Source organism: Lissotriton helveticus, chromosome 6 (assembly GCF_964261635.1).
Source record: "Lissotriton helveticus chromosome 6, aLisHel1.1, whole genome shotgun sequence".
Lineage (NCBI taxonomy): Eukaryota > Metazoa > Chordata > Amphibia > Caudata > Salamandridae > Lissotriton > Lissotriton helveticus.
The window spans coordinates 1,415,134,509-1,415,158,042 of NC_136067.1; the positions used below are offsets into that span (position 1 = coordinate 1,415,134,509).

The 23,534-nt window shown below is 45.8% G+C and overlaps 1 protein-coding gene across 1 annotated transcript in view; it reads right to left on the bottom strand.

The window, feature by feature from the left end:
* The window catches only part of LOC144761773 (uncharacterized), a 101,105-nt gene extending 80,224 nt beyond the window's left edge, over positions 1-20,881 (bottom strand). The window contains exons 1-2 of the mRNA XM_078647018.1: positions 20,713-20,881; positions 6,472-6,598 (exon numbers count right to left, since the gene is read on the bottom strand). Coding sequence (XP_078503144.1) covers positions 6,472-6,598; positions 20,713-20,736 — 151 coding nt within the window. The 5' untranslated portion in view covers positions 20,737-20,881. The remainder of the gene's footprint in view (positions 1-6,471; positions 6,599-20,712) is intronic.
* Between the last annotated feature and the right edge of the window lie 2,653 nt (positions 20,882-23,534).

Below are 23,534 nucleotides of genomic sequence, written 5' to 3' on the forward strand. Positions count from 1 at the left end.
CAGATGTCACAGGTAGATGGTGTAGGTCCCTCGTCGGAGATCTTTGGTGTCCCTGAAATCTCAAGGAAAACAGGAGGTCCACCATTGGGCGCTTGGAGAACACATCTCAAAGAGTCACACTTCAGCAGGTCCTCGGCCCAGGCCAGTCTCTATTTGGACAGTTATCCTTGTGCACAACAGAGTCCTCTGACAGTGTGCACCTCACAGTCTGGGTTCTCCCTTGACGCTGTTTCCACAAGCATATCTGACCTTTTGCTGGAGGATGGCACCCGTAGTTATATTGCTGTGTGTCTTTGAAGTTAGGAGGTTTAGGGGTTTTCTTTTTTAACCAAAATTGTCTCACCTAAACTGTAGGCCTGTCTGCCGTGGGGCACTGGAATGCAGATCTAACACCTAGATTCATCATCGGCATGTTTTGTGAGTCTGTAATAGCGATTATTAAGGAATCGCTATTACAGACTCGCAAAACGGGATTCTTGTAGAAATCGCAATATTAATTGCGATTCCTACAGCTTCCTTATTTGCGATTAGCTAATTGCTAATCGCAAATAAGGAATAACTCCCCATTCATTCCTATGGGCCTAAAGGCCCATAGGAATGAATGGGAAGACATATCAATGAGCGATTCGCTATTAGCGAATCGCATGTTGAGTTTGCGATTTCAAGGGTGCAGGGGTGTCCAAAGGACACCCTGTTGCACCCCTGAAATGATATTGGATGCTGGTGTTACGCACACACATGTCCCAAGGACATGTGTGTGTGTAACATACAACTTAGAAAAATGCACTTAAGTGCATTTTTCTAAGTTTCCGCTATTTACCACGAGGTTTGACTTCGTGGTAAATAGCGGGCCGAAATTGCGAATTCGCAATTTTTAAATGTTTCATGAATTGCATTTAAGGAATCTCAAATAGAGATTCCTTAAATGCAATTCCGCACAAATTTGCGAATTCTATCATTGCGATTTTTGCATTCGGGATGATGAATCCCAAATGCAAAAATTGCGCTCGCAAATGGCCTGATTCTCAGAATCTGGCCCTTTGCGAGCCGATTTTGGCTTCATGAATCTACCTGTTAATCTTTAGTGGGGCAATGATCTGGCCTCTAGAGGCGAAGTTTCACAACCTCTATCTTCAATCTATCGCATTCGGCCCTCAAATGGCAGAGGTCTGCTATACCCTTGGGAAGCCCATGCTTTATGGCTGTTGATTGGAGAATGCACAGATGTGCTCACCCCTAACCCCTGGAGTCCACTGAAGCTAGAAACCATGGTCTCCGAGACTCTTGAAGCATAGAAATGTCCACATTCTATCAGTATCGTAATAAAGGGGTTAGGCCCTGTAAACGACACCTACTAGACAGGGCCTGTCAATACTTAGAACAACAAATTATGTAGTCAGCACCTTTATCTCTGTATATTACTTAAACAGAAGCAGACCATAAACTAATTTCTTTGGTCTGTAGTATTTATTTACTAATTATATTTTGAAAAAATAGTTATTGTTCATTTACAATCAGAACATGGGAAACACGTTATTCTTCCCACATTTAAAGATAAAGTCAACTCATATTGTGAAAAAAACTGTTACAAAAGACATGATACAAATGACAAAAATAATTTACAAGAAAAGTGTGAGCTCTTAGACCAGTCATGATTTCAAAAAAGAAGAAGGAACCATATTGGGAATTAATTCACCATTTTATACATTCATTATAAGGTTGCTGCCAGAGGGAACACTATTTAAACTCATAGGGAAAGTTTTATTCAAATTAACGACTATTTCCAAAGAGTAGATTTTAATATGTTGGATGTGGCCCCCTGGTTGAGAAGAAACAATTAGTAAATAAATACTACAGACCAAAGAAATTAGTTTATGGTCTGCTTCTGTTTGCGATATTATTAGCGATAAAGGTGATTACTAGATAATTTGTTGTTTTAAATATATTCTATAAGTGGCATTTCTAAGCGAATTATGCCAAAACCCATGTTACCAATGGAAAGGGTTTGGTACTGTGAATCAATTGATATGAAACATCTTGAGGCAGCACCACTGCAATCCACCATTGCAGCGCTAAGTATTGTCACCCATTTCCCCATATTAACTTATGGGCAGAGCAGGCTTCATAGGTAGTGAACATACACGTAGGTATTCATCACTACCTCGAGGTACATGTGCTATTGCACACCCTGTCCAGCGATGGCAGGAGGGACACATAGCTCCCATCACCCGTGGTGCCAATGCACCCGTCCAAGTCTGCACATCAGACTGGACAGAGGTTTAACCAATATGCGTGTCTGTGCGCACACAATAACCTGCCTTGGCAGGAGGCAGATGGGATCATGGGCACAGGCAAGCTGCTCATGAGTTTACCGACGCTACCTATCAGTGCACACCCACCGGTCTGCAATAACAAATCAGCCCATGTTTCAGAACATGAAATCAGCGCCATTCCCCAAACGGATCGGAAAGGCATGTGCACTTTCCCACCCTAGTTGTGGCTGAGGCCACATAAGAAAGCCCAGGTGGATAAGGCAAATAGGTTTCGGTAACTACTACCTGATGAGTATCAGGTCCAACACCTGCTGTCACACTAGATGTTCCATCTGGCCCTAGAGCCTTTGGCAGTTGCTATCCGTCAGTCCACTCACATACGGGGCGTTAATATGCCAGTGGCCAATTGCAAAATGTTGCTTTATGTTACTGACCCTGAGTGACACGGAATCCTTTATTTCACACCTTGTTATAAATGGGGGTCTTTAGTTGGCAGAGTTAGGTACCTTTGTCCAAATAGGGACCCTTGATACTAGTCAGGTTAAGGGGGATACACATCTAAAATAACTCCTGCTCACCCCCTTGGTAGCTTGGCACGAGCAGACAGGCTTATCTCAGAGGCAGTGTGTAAAGCATTTGTGAACACATACAATAATACAGTGAAACCCTACAAATGGGCACCACACAGTAAACTTTATCTAAACCAAAACAAGACCAAACGACAAAAACCCAAAATACAGTATTAAAAATAAGGTTTTCAAATGGTAGGATTAGTTCAGTTCAATGCAAGTTGTAAATGTGACACTTGTCTCACAAAGTACCTGGGATGCCTAACGCAAATCAAACAAAATGGCCGCAGGGAAGGTGATGCGTTGGCTCCTTACATGTTGGGAAGGTGATGCGTCGGTTCCTTGCTTCGGGGGAGGTGATGCGTCGGTTCCTTACTGCAGGGGAGGTGATGCATCGGTTCCCTACAAGAAAGGAGGTGATGCGTCGTTTTCTTACTGCATGGGGAGTTGATGTGTCTGTTTCTTACTGCTTCCCCCAACAATGCGACAGTCTTGGCGCTTCAATGCTATACATCAATCCGGTACGATGCGTGGTTTCGTGCAGCCGCACAGCAGGCTTGCGTCGGGAACGATGCGGGAAACTCAGACTTCAGAGATCGTTGCACTCGATGCTTCGTGTGGCGATTTCTCGAGCCGTGTCTAGCGCTGTGACGGTTACTTCGGCGTCGGAAACAGAAATGGATGCGACACGATTCTTTGATGTTGCGTCGTTTTTCCAGCTCCCCGCGACAAACAGTCTCTAGAGGTCCTAAACAGCAGCATACAGGTTGGAATTTCCAGCAAGGAAATCAGGGGAGCTGGTGATGACGTCTTTGTGTCCCTGAGACTTCAGAACAGGAGGCAAGCTCAGTTTCAACCCCTTGGAGATCTTTTCTTTAAGCAGGTGACAAAGCAAACAGCAAACTGGCAGATGCATCAAAGTAAATACCGGGTGCAAATGGGCAGATTCTCAGAATCTGCACCTTTGCTCCCAGTATTTTTGCATTTGGGATGCATCATCCCAAATGCAAAAATCACAATTTAAGGAATCTCTAAATTGAGATTCCTTAAATTGCAATTGCATTTAAGGAATCCCAAATTGAGATTCCTTAAATGCAATGCATGTAAGTAAAAAAAATAGCGAATTCGCTAATAGGGGGAGCAAATTACCATGAAGTTGAACTTCATGGTAATTTGCTAAAACTTTGATAAAAGCACTTTTGTGCATTTTTCAAAGCTTCATGTTGCGCACACACATGCCCTTAGGGCATGTGTGTGTGCAACATATGTGCATAGATCAATTTCAGGGGTGCAACAGGGTGTCATTTTGACACCCTTGCACCCTTGAAATTGCATGAGCAATTTGCGAGTACATACTGGTACTCACTAATTGCTCATGCAATCTCCAATACATTCCTATGGGCCTGTAGGCCCATAGGAATGAATGGGACAGCATTCCTTAATTGCAACTAGCAATTTGCGAGTAGCAATTAAGGAATGTTAAGGAATCGGTATTTTAATTGCGATTCCTACATGCATAGGCTTTTGCTATTCCTAAATAGCGATTCCTTAAAAATCGCTATTTAGGAATAGTAAAAGGCTACGTTGATGCATCTGCCAGCAAGTCCTTTTTCCCCTTTCCTTGGCAGCATGCAGCCACTGCAGGCCAACCCCAGACAGCAAACAGCACAGGGGCAGTATTCCTCCTCAGCTTATCCGGCTCTTCTCCTTGGCAAAGGTTCCTCTTGATTTCCCAGAAGTGATCTAAAACTCTGAGGTCTGGGCCACTCTTTTTATACACCTAAATCCTTTGTTCTCTGAAGGCACAGAGTGTCTGTACTCAGCCAAAACCAGTTCTGTGGGGCACTTTGCAAGTGCACAGCATTCTCCATTGTCAGTGTGAGCCCTGGCTCCAGACACACCACAAAGGGGCGGAGCCGTCATTGTGGAAGGTAGGCACAGTTCTATTCAGGTGAAGGTGCTACTCCACCCACCACACCAAATGCAGACCAGGCCTATTCAGGCCAGCCCTGACTTATCAGACTACTGGAGACGCTGTCCCTCGCTAGTTTGTGTATTGCATGTCTCCAGCCAGACATGCAATACACAAACCTAGCAGAGGCACACTGGATGGTTAGGCAAGAAAATACCTACTTTCTAAAAGTGGTATTTTCAAACACGGGATGTAAAAATCACCCTCACTATAAGATGCACTTTAACATTCTGAGTTCAGGCATATTAAACTTTACTTTTCCAGCTTGTTCCTAGGGTCAGTTATGTTTATAAGATGTTATAAACAAACACCCTATTCTGTACTACGGGAACAGATAGCCTTGCAATAGTGAAAAACGAAATTGGCAGTATTTCACTATCAGGACATGCCACACACATCAGGACATGTCCTATCTTTCACATACAATGCACTCTGCCCACAGGGGTAACTTGGGCCTACCTTAGGGGTGACTAATATGTAGAAAAGGGAAGGTTTAGGGACAGGCAAGTGTGTGCACTTGCCAAGTCAACATGGCAGTCCCAGACTGCACACAGTCTCTGCAATGGCAGGTCTGAGCCACATTTTACAAGCTGCTTCCGTGGGTGGCACAATCAGAGCTGCAAGCCCACCAGCAGCATTTGATTTACAGGCCCTGGGCACACATGGTGCACAGTACTAGGGTCTGACAGGTAAATCAAATAACCAATCATGGAATCACTAATCCAAACAACAATTTACAAAAAGGGAGCACTTGCACTTTGGCACTGAACAGCAGTTGCAAAGTGCCCAAAGCATCTAGACCAGCAAAAACAAAGGAGGCAATAGCAAAAATGGAAGGGAGACTCACGCCAATGGTACCAAGTCTAACACACCTCATGTCAGTAATTGATGCCTTTATGTTTTTCCAGGCATGAAATAAACTAGATAATGAGTGAGGTTCTACAACTGATGAGTTGTGGCCAGCGGTCTACGCTTGATTACTATGGCTTTACATGGAAGGCCTAGGGCCATAAAACATCTTGGCCTACTGGTCAACAGGGGTCTGGACAACATGATAGCTGATAATATACAAACTGATGGGAAGATATGTGCAGAAGGCAGAGTGAAAAGCGTAAAGTTTAGAGTAGTACAAAAAGTTCTAGATATGGACAGTGACAGATGAGGTACAGTTTTTTCAGCAGATGAGCAATGGGTGTGGAAGTGGCTGTGCACATGCTCCGTCTGTTAGAAATTCGCAAGTGTATGGACAGAACTGGTTAGCAATGGAGGAAGCAGGGGAGGAACCCCGGTGACAGTATTTGGAAAAGTCACGTATTGGAGACTGGGTATGGTAAGACAGAGAAGAAGTGCAAATGATTTCCATCCACAGAGAGAAATTTGAAAAGCAAATCAGTCTAACTGTTTTTGTGGTGCCTTTATAAGTATGTGTATGCATCCCTTTCACGGCCAATCCAAAATTTGGTTTTGAAGTATTAGACCATGATGAAGTATTTTCATTTGATTTTTGAACATTTACAGTAAGGCAATTTGATTTCTTTTTAATTCATGTTTTGACAATACAGTGTGATCTCACAGTTCTTAAAGTTGAACTAAAAAACAGACTTATTGTTCTGAAGAATTCACCCCCTCTAAATAAAGACAGGCAGTGCATACTTACCCATTGAAGTCAAAGCTTGGTGAATTTCCTTCATCACATTATTGTAAAGTTCCTGCTGCCATTCATGTAGAAGCTTCCACTCCTGGACAGTGAAGCAGGCAGCCACATCATGGAAAGTAACTGGGGCCTGTAAGATCAAACGTTTAAGAAAGTGTCAGTAAATTCATACAGTGACTTCATCCATTTTGATAGTCATATTAAAATGTGGTAAGTTTTCTTCTCATCGCCATTTTCATTTTTTTTAACATGTGATAACTGTTAGGGATTTGCGTGAAAAAAGACCAAGGCTTACTTCACAATAGGAACGCGTACCTAGTGAATGCAGAACAATAAACAATGTAAAAATGTGTTATCTTCATTGCTTGGCAGTCAGTTCTAAAATGTATAAACAAATGATTGATAATACAATATCTGAATGTACTCATGTGTGTACTCTTCAATAGGAATTGATTTTTTCAAGAACTGAGATAGTAGTAGTCTATGCAAGTAAGCCCCTCCTCACTCAGGATCCTTATGCCTCCACAAAAAAAGCAAAGAGGAGGTCAAAAATTGCTTATTTTAAACACTTTGATGAATGCACAGTAAAATGTCTGATAATTCATCACTATGTGTACTATTTTCTTTGCCCCGGAAACTGGTGCCGCATCACTGCAGTTTCCTGGAACATGGACCAGGCATATCCACTGGTGCAATGGTTCACCAACTGCAACAACATCATGATGCAATTCTCCTGCATCACATAAGTTTTGTTCTCAATCATCAAAATTAAAGGATTTGGCCAGTGGTGAAACTTAAAAATCAGATAGAAGATGCTGGACAATTCTCAAGCTACCTCCTTAATCTTAGAAATCTAATGTCCCTAAGTAGTCCCTGGGAGTATACAATTTGCAGCAGGACTGAAGAGAAATGGTGGGTAACATTGTCTGAACAGGTACACGCTTAGTCATCTTTATTCTAAGACTACTGCATCAATTCAGTCTTGTTTTTCCACTGGAATGATAGTGTATCAAAACTGGTGAAGTCAACGGCAGGAACATCAGCAGTACTGTGTCAGTTTATAGTTTATCCACATTTGAAAGTGTTCATAACTACATAACAATTCAGCACAGAGAGTTTGGGCCAGATGGATGAAAGTGAGGAACAGCGATTTCCTAACTGCAATTCCTTGCAATTGGCAATAAGGAAAGCGTATGACAAATGTTGTTTCCTTAGCAATTCCTAATGCGTCGGAAACAGACATATGTATCTCATGAATATTAATAAGGTAGGTTGCAATCTACAACCCACTAGGAATCGCAGTCATCACAGGGATATTGGCTTGCTTGGGTCAGCAGACTACCATGTCTGTTATTGCTTTTAAATAAAGGAAGAGAGTTTTTAAGAGTTGGCTGTGGTCTTATTTTTTAGACCATTCTCAAAAGGGAAGGGATCTAATGGGTACTACTTCCTATTTGCGAATGGATTAACACCAACTTTCAACTGGCGGTAAATTGCAAATGCTTTGAGACAGCATTTCGCCCGCAAAACATACATACATAGCATTCAAACTTGGTATTAAAAAAGGACACCCTAAACACGCGCCTTCCAAACACAGATTGGCAAAATCCAAATTGCGATTCGCCAACAAGTTACAGCCCAAAAAGTATTTTTGTGGGTGCAAACGGCCCGGTTCTGTGAATCGGGCCGTTTGAGACCTCAAAATGCCTTGTACATGTAGCCCTTTGTTTAGAATTTAGCTGGAGCACTTCGCAAAGAAAAAACAGGATTTTAAAAATGATAATGTTACAGACTTAAATGTTCCATTAAGAAGTCATCAAAATGAGAATAGTATGACTGGTCAGGTATAAGTCCAGAATCGAAGGATGTAATGAAATAACCTGCTGCAAGCATAATAGAACATGTTGCATTGTGGCTCTCATCTTTATTTCTCTTGACATTAAATGGAAAACATCAGAAATCTGAATGAATGAATGAATGCAATTAACAGAGTTCAGCTGCCACCCACATAAAGGGTTACTGATGTGAAAGATGTCCAAGAGAAAAGGAATGATCAAATCAGCCACTTTTTAAGATGTTATCTTAAATGAAGGATAGTGGGGCCAGCATAAAGTTGCAGAGCCAATGGCATTCCAGTAAATGACAGCAAAAAAAAAAAAAATACATAAAGAACCACCACCACCCAATTGAGTCTTTTTGATGTGTGGAACTTTGACTAAATAAGATAAACAGAAGCAGACCAGAGATTTCTGTCAGGTAAATAGGTGGAAATGTGACTAGAGGTAAACTCAGGACTGTTTGTTTGGAATGCACAATGACAAATGCACAACTCTTAGAATATAGATCATTCGGTAACAAGAAACCAGGAGAGGTTTTAGAACTGCCAGAGACAGAAGGTCAGGGGGAAAATAAAGTCACAGTGATTTGTGACTTTAGAGAACAAAGACTTTTTAGGTATAAAATGCTTCGCTGGAACCTTATTCAAGTGTGCTCCTTCTGGATGTCAAGACGAAACTCTGTCCGAGTGAACAGAGAAAAGGACTTTGAAACTTTCACCAAGCTTGCTGAAGAAACTACCCGAGGGCCTGAATCGAGAGCGCCTCCTGCTGAAGTCTCAGGGACATTAGACTTCACCCCGCCAGCCGTCAGAATCCCTGTGTGAGGAATTCTACTTGCAGGTGGGGCCTCCGTCGAGTAATCCGGAGCCTCTAGTTCTACTGTGAGGAGAGAGAGTTGCAGCCAATGAGAGCCCACCTTAATTTGAACCTTCGGTACCTTCAGTGAATCTGTGTGGGCCGCTGCAACTAAGAGAGAGTTGCCGCCGCTGAGAGCCCGCCTTAATTTGCACCTTCGGAACCTTTGCTGAACCTGTGTGGGCCGCCGCAGCTAAGAGAGAGCTGTAGCCGCTGAGTGCCCACCATTGTGCCAGCCTGGTCGAGATCATCATTAGTCCTGTGGGCCGCCGCAGCTAAGAGAGAACTGCTGCCACTGAGTGCCCGCACCTTTGCCAACTTTGCATCATCGTGATTTGTCCTGTGGGCCGCCGCAGCTAAGAGAGAGCTGCTGACGGTGAGTGCCCGCACCTTTGCCAACTTTACATCATCGTAATTTGTCCTATGGGCCGCCGCAGCTAAGAGAGAGCTGTTGCCGCGGAGAGCCCGCACTCTTTTGCCAACGTCGCATCATCGTGATTTGTCCTGTGGGCCGCCGCAGCTAAGAGAGAGCTGCTGCCGCAGAGTGCCCGCACCTTGGCCAACTTTGCATCATCGTGATTTTTCCTGCGGGCCGCCGCAGCTAAGAGAGAGCTGCTGCCGCTGTGTGCCCGCACCTTTTCCAACTTTGCATCATCGTAATTTGTCCTGTGGGCCGTCGCAGCTAAGGGAGAGCTGCCGCCGCTGTGTGCCCGGTTCACCATTGTTGAAGATTGTCACTATCGTCTCGTGGACCACCCCAGCTAAGAGAGAGCTGCTGCCGCTGTGAGCCCACCACGGAGTTGCACGACGAGAGTCATCGCCATCACCAGCCGGGGCCGCCGCAGCCGCAGCCGCGTGCTGCTGCCGCTGAGAGCCCGCCTGTCCCCGAGTGCCCGAATCCTTGTCGGTATACGCTGCGGACAACTGCAGCCAAGACCTGTGGTCGCTGGGAGTCCGTCTGTCACTGTCTCTGCTTCTTCGAGAAGCTGTGCGCTGAGTCCCCCTCCAACGGCAGGAATCTGGTGCGCAAAGGGTCACGTAGGCCCCGGCCTTGAACTCAGTCAATTTCACGTCCTGGTGAATACGTTATTGCATCTTTAAGTCCCTACTGATTTACGTACCTTGTAGTTTATAAGAACGCTTTGAGAGTCTGGAGTTAAACTTTAGATAAAGATACTATTTTTCTATACCTACTTGACTTGTGTCCTTTAGTGGTGTTGTTAGTGCCTTATTGTGCATAGTCATAAATGCTTCGCACACTGCCTCTGAGATAGGCCTAACTGCTTGTGCCACGTTACCACAGGGTTGAACTGGGGTTGTCAAAAGGGGTAGCCCACTTGCCCTGACTTAGGAAGAAGGGTCCCTATTTGGACATTGGCGCCAGCCATTGCCAATCAGAGACCCCCATTTCTAACACTGATGATACACAACTCTCTTGAAAAGGCGTGAGAATCAATGCTGGTCACTTGGGTAAGGGCCCATGCAATTACTAAGGCTAACATGGATAGAATTAATCTCAGATCAGTTTTCAGCATGGATAAGTCTCACATGAATAGAAGAATACATAATTTAAAGATGGAGGACCGTACAACCATCTTCTAGAGAGATCCTTCCAGTGGCCATGTTTGTAGAGTCAGGGAAACATATAGATACAAATGTTTGCACCATCATGTAACCCACCATGCACAAAACACTGAAATAGCACTGCACTTGGAAATGGTTGACTGCACCGTCTCAGGGAGGAATTCAGCAGGAGTCCTCCTTGCTGATTAAGCAATCAGTTTTAGGAGTCCTCATGAATCTATAGCACAGGCGACGTGAAGCAAAAGTGCTAGGAAAGAAATTCACCAAAAGTTTCAGGCCTCCTTACAGGAGACATAGTATTAGCAGGCTCAAAAATGATTTGAAGTCAAGGAATGTGCCCCCTAAGAATAGTAAAGGCTAAGATTGAGCAGGAACTGTGGTTGGAGAGGATTCAGGACTCATTCACAGAAGCCCATTTCACCAATTTTATCATGGGCGTCAGATTATTTGGTGTTCGCTGCACTGTTTTCCTGAGAGCGAATCAGTCAACTGGCTGGATCAAGTAACAGTGACCAGTGTCCTACACCTTCATCAACGAGCAGGCTGCCGCTGTGAGAGACCCAGGAGTGGGAGTGCTGATGGCAAAAGTGGACATTGAGCTTACTTTCAAACTCCGACCGATACACTCAAGACAGCTTACATTTACTGTATTTTTAATGTGACAATGAAATATATTGATAAATGCATGCCTACACACTGTGCTTGCGAAGGAGGAGGGAAAAAAAGGGGGGGGGAGGGGAGACTAAGAAGGACTACGTACACGCTGGCGTAACCAGAGGTGTAAATGTAACACCTGTGGGCATCCCTTTTGTTGGATGTAATTGCCTCACACACCCCGAAGGATGTCATGCTTCATCATTGGCGGTTGCTCCTCGTCGGGGGGCGGTGCAATCCCCGACGGGCACACCTCAAAGAGGGGCACTTTGGCGGAGATCTTTTGTATCCAACTGCCCTATGGTGAAGTGTGGGTGTGTGGGCGGGGAGGCAACTGAGTCTGAGGTGAAGGTTAAAATGCAGTAAGAGGTACCGGAAACAATTTTATTCTGGTGGTCCCCCTATTGCAGTTAAAATCGTGAAAGTAAGCTCACTCAGTGTCACCTCGTTAAGTAGAGTGACCTATGTGGAGCTATGAAAAACAACAAGTGGTCAACATGTTTCTCGCAAACGGATAAATATCCTGCGATTCATCAGGACCTTAAAAAGTGAAAAATAATAAGAAAATTAACTCAATAACATGCTAATGTCATGTATATGGTGTGGTATGGGTATGCAGTTTACCTCCATAGAAAGTCCTATGCCTAGAATATGAGAAAGAAAGCAAATGCACATTAGTAATACATTTCTCATTAGAAACAGCAAGGATTTATCAACGCCAGAATGTGAATACAATGCGGCATGCTTGGGGCAGTGTGGGGAATTGTCACTACCTCACCATGCCAGGTGGTTTCAGCGTGCAGTGTGGTGTGCACACACACTCTAAAACTATATCGGTGAGGGGGTAGAGAATTTAAAAACAATTATAATAAAAACAGCAGGCAACTATACACACACCATGTTGACTCAAAGTGGCATCATGTCTCAAGAGTGTGCGAGTGGCGACATCTATCATTCAGTGTGTGCTATCAAACCTAAAAGGCTCATGTTGTCATTAAGTAATTAGCACCGGACTCACCTAAGGGTAAAGGGCTAAATACCACATGAGTGATCGGCGGGTCAGTACATCGGGGGAAGCCTTCAGACTTGGCTAGAAAATAGACATGTTACAACAGGGGTGAGAAAGAACGTAGGTGAGTCCGGTGCTAATTACTTAATGACAACATGAGCCTTTTAGGTTTGATAGCACACACTGAATGATAGATGTCGCCACTCGCACACTCTTGAGACATGATGCCACTTTGAGTCAACATGGTGTGTGTATAGTTGCCTGCTGTTTTTATTATAATTGTTTTTAAATTCTCTACCCCCTCACCGATATAGTTTTAGAGTGTGTGTGCACACCACACTGCACGCTGAAACCACCTGGCATGGTGAGGTAGTGACAATTCCCCACACTGCCCCAAGCATGCCGCATTGTATTCACATTCTGGCGTTGATAAATCCTTGCTGTTTCTAATGAGAAATGTATTACTAATGTGCATTTGCTTTCTTTCTCATATTCTAGGCATAGGACTTTCTATGGAGGTAAACTGCATACCCATACCACACCATATACATGACATTAGCATGTTATTGAGTTAATTTTCTTATTATTTTTCACTTTTTAAGGTCCTGATGAATCGCAGGATATTTATCCGTTTGCGAGAAACATGTTGACCACTTGTTGTTTTTCATAGCTCCACATAGGTCACTCTACTTAACGAGGTGACACTGAGTGAGCTTACTTTCACGATTTTAACTGCAATAGGGGGACCACCAGAATAAAATTGTTTCCGGTACCTCTTACTGCATTTTAACCTTCACCTCAGACTCAGTTGCCTCCCCGCCCACACACCCACACTTCACCATAGGGCAGTTGGATACAAAAGATCTCCGCCAAAGTGCCCCTCTTTGAGGTGTGCCCGTCGGGGATTGCACCGCCCCCCCGACGAGGAGCAACCGCCAATGATGAAGCATGACATCCTTCGGGGTGTGTGAGGCAATTACATCCAACAAAAGGGATGCCCACAGGTGTTACATTTACACCTCTGGTTACGCCAGCGTGTACGTAGTCCTTCTTAGTCTCCCCTCCCCCCCCCTTTTTTCCCTCCTCCTTCGCAGGAACAGTTCAGCCCTCCCACTTTGTTAGTGCAGACCACCCGCGGACACATGCTGTAACTGGACCTTCCACTCACCCTTAGTGGTAATTAGTGTCCGTTGATCCATTGATCTCTCTCTCCCCCCTTTTGATAAATATATTTGCACGGTGCACACCGTGGGAGTCTCATACCGGTGGGTTAGTTTTGACATATCCCCCATTTAGCAACCCTGTAATTACTAGGTTGTTGCTCACTACTCACACCCCCATTTGGGGTTGTATCCTTTTTCTCCATCCCCCCTTTCAAACCCTAGCACGGCTCATAATCCCTTCCACAATGGAGGGACAGGGCTTGAGCTTCGGCGAGGAAGATGCAGCAGCAATTATGAGAACACCATCACTTTTCGGCATTGACGTTGAGCCAAGCTCTGTGAGCAACTCAACTGAGTGGCAAACACTATCTGATCTCAAACGAGAATGGATTAGAGTTACCATACATGGGACAATGATGGCGGAATATTTCAAGGCCAAGATTGCCCCCAACGGTTTGATCGTTAAAAACTTTCCAAGAATCTTTTGGGAGGACGGACAATTTAAGATCGAGTGGTCCCAGGTGTCCTGGAAGTGCACCCATGACCTATTGATTCTGATCGTTAATACTGCCAAGCGACTGGCTGACGCTCTACTAGTTCGCATTCAAGCAGCAGAGGCAGCATTAAAGAATGCGGTACCCAATCCCGGGTTTAAAACCAAATTGGCTGATTTAAATAAAGAAATTGCAGATCACAGAGAATATCTTATGAATCTGAAAGTGGCGAAGCTACAAAAAGACATTAAAAAATTCTCTAAAGAAAAAGTCTATCCCTATCTGAAGGATGACTATGTTCCACCTGGAACTAGCTATAACTCGGATTCGAGTGCAGCTTCGTCAAGAAGAGGATCGAACAGTGGCTCTGACAGTAGCGAAAACAATGACCCCCAACAAATGCCACCTAAACCTAAAAGGGGTAGAGGCCGTGGGCAAAACAATTTTCAAAACTACCCATACCAAGGACAACAAATGGGCCCCCCCTTTTGTCAGTTTCCACAATTTCCACACTTTCAACCGCCACTAGCCCCACAATATCCTCCGTTCTATGCAACCCAAAATACCTCACACCCTCCTTTTTTAGGCAGAGGTTGGGGCAGAGGGCGAGGGCGAAAAAGAGGGAACGCGCCAGAAAAGAAAGTACAGTGGGAGGACAACCGCCCACAGGGGATGGACACGAGGACCACGACCCGATCAGGACCAAAATGAGTCTGGTGGTCAACCTGTCAAACCGTGTACTAACTGAAGATGAGGAACAGGTCCTCCAAAAAGGGTTAGGCTTTGTTCCAACCCCTAGGACAGACCCCTTCCAACAAACAAGAGAAATCAAGTCACTCTTTAGGAAAATAAGGCTTAAAGCTTTCTTTGAGGGAAAACCCCCCGAACCCACGGAGGACTCGGGTCTACGCAACCCTTCAACCTTTACACCTCACAATGGGATGGTACCTAATGAAGTCTTGACCTTTGAGCAAACTGTCCTCAAGGAGATAAACCAACTTGACAAACATCCGCACCCTTCTAACATCACCAGTAAAGAGATGATGGTCCTTAAATCACTGGCAAACGATCCCCTCATCACCATCAAACAGGCGGATAAGGGTGGAGCAACTGTTCTGATGAACACTGCAGATTATGATCTGGAATGCATCAGACAATTGAATGATCGCAGATATTACACACCCATTGCCTGCGACCCTACTAGACGCCTACAAACCATCATAACAGGCTTAGTAATGGGAGCGGAAAATGAGGAATGGATCTCTAAAAAAGAGGCAGAGTTCTTGATGAAACGGGACCCCCGGGTACCCTACTTCGACGTCCTGCCAAAGATTCACAAAGGGACCCACCCTGTACCAGGTAGACCCATCGTGTCTGGGATCAATTCAGTCCTGGAGCCACTCTCACAATTCTGTGACCATTTCTTGCAGCCTCTGGTGAAAAGTATCCCCTCGTACATCCAGGACACCACAGATGTGTTGCGTCTGTTGAATTCCATACAGGACACTACACGAATCGATCTCTTAATTACTCTAGATGTGGAGGCCCTCTATACCAATATTCCTCAGAGGGCCACCCTAGAAGTAATAGAGGAAAGATTGGGACTTGAGGCATGGAACTCCAATACACCACAGACCTTCATCATGGAGTGTGCCACCTTGGCACTTACCGAAAAAAATTTCGAATACAAGGGGCAGTACTACCATCAGACCCAGGGGACATCTATGGGCAGCACCTTTGCCCCATCGGTGGCCTGTCTTTACATGGCAGAGTTTGAAGATAAACATATTCATCATCAATCCAATCCCTTCCGAGAGAACATCTTGATGTGGAAGCGTTTCATAGACGACATCTTGATACTCTGGACAGGTCCACTGACCTCCCCTGCTGAGTTCCTTGGGTGGGTCAACACTTTGAACCCATTCCTGCACTTCACCATGTCTTCATCTCAGAGAGAAATTGCTTTTCTTGACCTCACCATCAAACTGGAAGGAGGGTCCCTCAAGACGACTATGTACAGGAAGCCCACAGACCGGAATAGTCTGCTCCATTTTCAGAGTCACCATCCCAGGGCCTTACGTTCTAATCTACCATTCGGACAATTTCTCCGGATTAGACGTAATTGTAGCGAGGTATCTGACTACAAGAAGGAATCCACTCTCCTATCCAGGAACCTACTGGACAGAGGGTACCCTCCAAGTGATGTCTATAAAGCCAAAAAGCGGGCTCGGAACAATAACCGAGAAGCACTACTTGAGAGACATGAGACCGCACCGGTTGAGGACCAGGTTATCACCTGTGTCACCACCTTTACTCCCCTGTCTAACCAAATCAGGAACACTATTAAACGTCACTGGGGGATCCTCAATACAGGTGACCTGACTTTAGAACAACCGAGGTTTGCGTTCAAGAGATCGCAGAACCTGAAGGATATCCTGATCAGCACTAGGCCTAAAACAACCATAAAAGAGACTCAACAAACTCTTTGGCATCTACCACCAGTCACGGGCCACTACCCGTGTGGCTCCTGTGTTGTGTGCAGGCTCACCTCGATACAAAAAACCATCAAGCTATCTGAGACCTTCACTTGGGAACTGAGGCACCACACCAACTGCAACACAACACATTGCATTTATCTGTTGACCTGTCCCTGTAAGTTGCAATATATTGGGATGACCACCCGCCCAGTAAAAACACGCATTATTGAACATCGCAGCAACTTTCGCTGCAAAAAGACCCATACTAAAATGTGCAAACATTATGTGGAGTCCAATCACAACGCGGACTCTATGACATGGGTGGTTCTGGAATCCAGTCCAAATTGCCCTAAAAATGCTCTTTTTCGGAAGGAGCAGAGATGGGTCCACCGACTTTCTACTGATAGCCGGGGGCTAAATGAAGACATCCCGTGGCATTCACTGTGAATCCACACTAACCTCCTGGATTTGGTCTGTTAGGCATCCTATTAACCTCCTTGGTTAACTCCCCCTGGTCGAACCCACCCTGGTACACACGGTTTACACCCTACTGCTGGTGTGTCTTAGACCATCTACATGGGACATCATTACCACTTCATACTGGTTAAATCACGTGACCCTATGGCCCCCCACCGGGCATATAAATTAATATTACAATCACTACATACTAGTTGGAAATCACGTGACCTATCAGCCCCTTACCGTGTACGTTTATACATCATTTATGAATACTGAAAAACCAATTAGAAGTTTGACCTGGACTTCTATCAATTCTGCTTTTAAATTCAAGATTAGCTGACATTTAATGCTTCCCGGAATTAGTCATGATCTACCTGTAATTACTAATTTCTGTCCCCATGTAACCGATAGAACTAACCCTCAAATGCCAGCCTTCCACATGAACTACACGGCCCATTTGACCACTACATCATGGCCGACCCATCAACCGCCAGAGTCACGTGATTTTGGCGGGAGGCGGGGCCCTGATCGAAACCCCCGATCCAGGCTCCATTTAAAACAAACTCCACGAGTGCTACACCATCTATCCGGGCTCGGCGGAGATGGGTAGGTGATCCCTCGCGGACACGGGCAGAGCAAGGTAAGAGGCGGACCGGGTCTGTGCCATCACGCTTTGAGGTATGACGGGTTGCAGGCGATAATACCGGCTGCCTTCAATCATTGTGCAGCGCTTCCGTTTTTTACAAACGGTACGTAGACACCGCTCCTTGTTGTCCAGACCTCCGTTGCAGTATGTCTATTTTCCAGCAAGGCCATCACCGACCTCCTGGATTACTTTGCCAGCGCGTCCATTTATTAAAATTAATTTAATGTGAACTAAGATTCCTCCGCCTTTTAAGATGTGGGCGCACCTTGAGACCTGACCAGGTGGAGGCTAAACACCGGCTTCCTGTCTCTTTTTCGCCTATCCTTGTGCCAAGATTCTCACCGCGCTGTGACGTTTCACCATTAAATAAATTAAAAATAAATACATCTGAACACAGTGGTTTGTCTTTACAGACCTCAGGTGTAACATGACTACTTCCCAGCTTAGTCAATACCGGTACCTGTAATCTTGTGCAGCGCCTCCACTTCATATTCTGAACCATGCGAAGCGTTCTTTCTCACCCCTGTTGTAACATGTCTATTTTCTAGCCAAGTCTGAAGGCTTCCCCCGATGTACTGACCCGCCGATCACTCATGTGGTATTTAGCCCTTTACCCTTAGGTGAGTCCGGTGCTAATTACTTAATGACAACATGAGCCTTTTAGGTTTGATAGCACACACTGAATGATAGATGTCGCCACTCGCACACTCTTGAGACATGATGCCACTTTGAGTCAACATGGTGTGTGTATAGTTGCCTGCTGTTTTTATTATAATTGTTTTTAAATTCTCTACCCCCTCACCGATATAGTTTTAGAGTGTGTGTGCACACCACACTGCACGCTGAAACCACCTGGCATGGTGAGGTAGTGACAATTCCCCACACTGCCCCAAGCATGCCGCATTGTATTCACATTCTGGCGTTGATAAATCCTTGCTGTTTCTAATGAGAAATGTATTACTAATGTGCATTTGCTTTCTTTCTCATATTCTAGGCATAGGACTTTCTATGGAGGTAAACTGCATACCCATACCACACCATATACATGACATTAGCATGTTATTGAGTTAATTTTCTTATTATTTTTCACTTTTTAAGGTCCTGATGAATCGCAGGATATTTATCCGTTTGCGAGAAACATGTTGACCACTTGTTGTTTTTCATAGCTCCACATAGGTCACTCTACTTAACGAGGTGACACTGAGTGAGCTTACTTTCACGATTTTAACTGCAATAGGGGGACCACCAGAATAAAATTGTTTCTGGTACCTCTTACTGCATTTTAACCTTCACCTCAGACTCAGTTGCCTCCCCGCCCACACACCCACACTTCACCATAGGGCAGTTGGATACAAAAGATCTCCGCCAAAGTGCCCCTCTTTGAGGTGTGCCCGTCGGGGATTGCACCGCCCCCCCGACGAGGAGCAACCGCCAATGATGAAGCATGACATCCTTCGGGGTGTGTGAGGCAATTACATCCAACAAAAGGGATGCCCACAGGTGTTACATTTACACCTCTGGTTACGCCAGCGTGTACGTAGTCCTTCTTAGTCTCCCCTCCCCCCCCCTTTTTTCCCTCCTCCTTCGCAGGAACAGTTCAGCCCTCCCACTTTGTTAGTGCAGACCACCCGCGGACACATGCTGTAACTGGACCTTCCACTCACCCTTAGTGGTAATTAGTGTCCGTTGATCCATTGATCTCTCTCTCCCCCCTTTTGATAAATACACACTGTGCTTCTCCTGTGTATATTTGGACATGTTTGACACAATTTAAAGTGGCTCTTGCGCATAGTACATCAGAGGGAGAGTATGCGGCACTGCCTCAATGACTCCTTGTCTGTGGGTCACCCACATAGTGGGGAACTTGCAACAGTACTGAGGGCATTTCATTCCTTAAGATCTTAGGTATCTCCCTAGGGAAGGAAAAGACATTGGATCAAGTAAAGATCCTTACATTATCAGGAACTGAAACTGAGTCAGAGGCTGAACACGATGCTCACCATTAAAGAGACACTTTCTGGAATAAAGGGCGAGAAAAGGTTAGCCTGTAATAACTGGGAAAACTGAATTAATCACCATGTGAGATTGGGTGCGGATACTAAGCGGGATCTGAGAATATGGACCTATTTTAGATGACTTCAGAGCACACTTATTTGGAAGGTGGTTTGGGCCAACACGAACCTGATGGCACAGTTCACAATTGCCTCGAGTGAAGACTTTGGGTAAATATTGGGCAATGCTTGGTGAGCGTGGAGTTGGGTCACTCATGGGGGCATTAGAGCTTAACAAAAAACATCACTCTACCAGCACTTGTTCCCATCATCACAGGTTGTTATGCAAACACACTACAGTGCAATCTTCTTCTGCCTGCATCACCGAACCCCATTTACGGTAATGTCCTTGTTTTCCAGGTGATGTCTTCTACAGGCACGGAACGTGCCTACAGCACTAAACACAGACACCGAAAAAAAAAATGAATGAATCTGTGTGGCACTTAATCAGGAAATCTTAAGATGTGTTTCCGAATGTTCCCCCCCAAAAAAATCTGCTCACAACAGATAATGCACAGACTAAATAAATAACTCCGACTGGGGAGCGGAAAATCTGAAACTAAAACTAACCCAGGTGAACCTTACTAAAAATGGCTAAATGTAACTGTTTTCAGCTGTAAACAAATGGGTGTATGTTGTTTTTTTTTATCTGCTTCTGCCACCCGTTAAAGTAACAGGGGAATGCTGACCTCTTCATGCCATGGAAATAAATGTGAAACATTACAGACTTAAGAATGAAACCACTAAAATCAGCTCTTTCACAACAATTCCAACACTAAAACACAACATCGTCTTTTTAAGCACGTTTTAACATTCCGCGTCCACGTTACCACTGTTGCACTTTCCTTTCAATACACAGCGGATTCACGTTGCAGGAACCGCATAACAGTTCTGCATACAGTGCTGCGGAGTACATTGTTGTGGACCATTTATTTCTAAATACCAGTTACAAATAGCTTCAGAAACACCAATTTTTCTACAAAAACATGTGCACATTAAAATATATGTACTCACGTTGCGCGAATCACGCCGAAACATTCCTCTGCGGAGCAACACTCAATTTTCCACGTGAAAATGTGAGAGATTTTTACTAGGCAGCTTAGAACACAGCTCAGTTCCTACCCGTAAACAAAACTGCCAGAATCGGCCACAGCACATGCCGTAAACACGAGACACTACTCACTAGCGCATGGTCCACTATTTGTCCTATTGCGCATGCTCACGGAAGCATTACTACGTAGGGTTCTGTTGTGGCCAGTGGCCACAGATAGGAGCTAGTGACCAGATACATGTGCGCCAGGGAATGCGAACGCATACATGCTGTATGCCGAGCTCTCACTGGTCTCACTTATTCATACTTATTGTACGCTACTAGCTTCACGTCATGAAAATAATAACTTATGTCCATAGCGCTTAGCACAAGTCCCCAACATTAATATTTGTAACAATTAACATACCCAATTTCGTACGACATTCCGTGAAGTGATATCACGTTCATTTTATTTATTTATTTATTTTATTTATTTAACGCATTTTTATGAAGCTCGGACTTTAACCGAAGGTGGCAGAGCACTGTACAATAGAACCAGTTAGGTTACATGAGAGAACTGTTACAAAAATGGAACAAACAAAAATAGCATGCCATAGAATCAAAACAACGCAGGCAAAAGGAACAGAATATCAAACAAAGCAAGCACAGAATGTACCCCAAAAAAATAAATATATATGATAAATTTACAATGACTAAAGAACTCACTGGAGAAAAATAGCAGGCCATTGAATCAAAACAACGCAGGCAAAATGACTAAAGAACTTCCTGGCGGGGTCTGAGAAGGAGGGCATTCGTTCTGAAAGTGTCTTTGGAATAGAAGAGATTTGAGGTCTGCTTTGAAGATCTGAATGGAGGTGATGACATAGAGCAAAGGAGGAAGCGAGTTCCAGATTCTCACCGCATTACCTGAGAACGATTGCGCTATCAATTTTTCCCTTTTGAAGGAGGGGGGCTCAAGCAGGAACTTTCCTGCATTCCGAGAAGGTCTTGAGCCTCCAGACAATTTCAGTTTATTCGCCAGATAGCGAGGGGAGGAAGAGTGCAAAGCTTTGTGGGTGATGCACGCTGTTTGGTAAATAGCTCTAGGCTCGATGGGAAGCCATCGGAGAGAAGACAGGACAGGAGTGATGTGGTCACTTCGTTTGGACCCTGAAATGAAGCAAGCTGCTTAATGGAGGGCAGATTTGGGGGGGGGGGGACAAGTGAGATTTGGGAAGGCCAGTCAGAAGAGAATTACAATAATCCAGTCTAGAGAGAACTAGAGATTGGACCAAGGTTTTTAGGTCATTCTCAGGGAAGAACCGACGAATCCCCCATAGAAGGCGCAGCTGATAACGTGCGCTCTTGGCAATGGAATTGATGTGTGAGATTAGGTTGAGTCTTTTGTCAAGTATGACACCTAAGGATTTATTTAGCGCAGTCAACAATGCGGCCCCCGGAGAAAGCAGGTCGGCAGACCAGTCTTTTCCCCGGGGTTTTCGCGCGATAGTTAGGACAGGCAGGAAGTAATTAGGGGGTTAGGTCAGGGGTGGGAGTGGTTAGGAGGCTATTTAGGGGGACAGGAAGGGGAAGGACTTCCTCTTCCTGTCCCCGGTGCCTCAGGGAAAGAAGCTAGTTTTAGGAGCTGTGCAGTGTTTAGGTAGGCGGAGGGTTAATTTAAGGAGTTGGCCGTCGCTACTGGTGCTCCAGAGCGACGTTTAGGCAGGTTTCACTGGTGGTTAGGCAGGCGGGCTGACATTTAAACAGTTTTACAGTGTGTCGCCCCTGGTGTCCCGGTGCGATGCGCGCGGTGCCGTGTCTCACGCATCTCGCGGACGGGTCGAGGGTTGCCAAATCTCACGCATCTCGTGACGGGTCGAAATTGAGGGTGCCAAACCTCACGCATCTCGTGGACAGCCTCAAAGCTCTGAATTCATTATGTCAGTGCCTGATGCAGAAGCGGTGAGGGCTGCGCTCCTTGTGCTTGGCCGGGCTGGGAGGACGGACCTCCTCCAGCCCGGTGTACTGGACCAGGCGTGGGTCGGGATGACCCGCACGCCCCGGTCAGCGTCGGTGGGGGTGGCTGCGGCTGTCGCAGCGTGCATGGATGAGCCCGCGGGGGCTCGGGACGGCGCGGCTAAGAAGGGGAGGGACAAGAAACAGCAGGAGGCACCCAAGAAAGGGGGGAGGCGGCTGAGCCTCCCGGCCAAGATCGAAGCCAGGGATGCGGGGCCCGGTGAGGTAGAAGGGGCCGGAGGGGCAGGGAAGGCTTCGCTGGCATTACTTGCCGGGGGGTCGGGGAGCATGGGACAGCTGGTGGGGTATGATGAGAGTAGTGAGGGCAGCGGGGGGGAGGACCTGGGTGAGTGGGAGGTCTGGGGGGGAGGAGGGGTTCACCATCCTGGAGCAGCCGGTCGACCTCTCTGGGGGTCGGAAAGGGGTTGTTAAGCAGCAGTGTTCCAAGGGCAAGGGCCCTCTAAAGGCGCAGCAGCAGAGTGGGGCCGGGGGTGCAGCGGCACCCACGCCAGGGGGGGAGGCCTGGGGGAGCCTGGGCGGTCTTCCCTGTACGACAGGTGGGAGCACATGACCGAGGAGGAGAGAGCCCGCGACCAGCGTCGCGTCATTGCCGAGTATGAGAGGGAGTGGCAGCGTTTGAACGTGGCCAGGGAGGCAAAGGCGGGTGGGGTGCTCAAGGGCGATGGGGCCCAGGCACCTGCGCGGGGCAGGGGGCTAGCTGGCGGCAGAGGCAAAGGGGCCACTGGGGCCCAGAGCAGTGGGTCTGGGTGGAAGGTTCAGGGACTGCCGT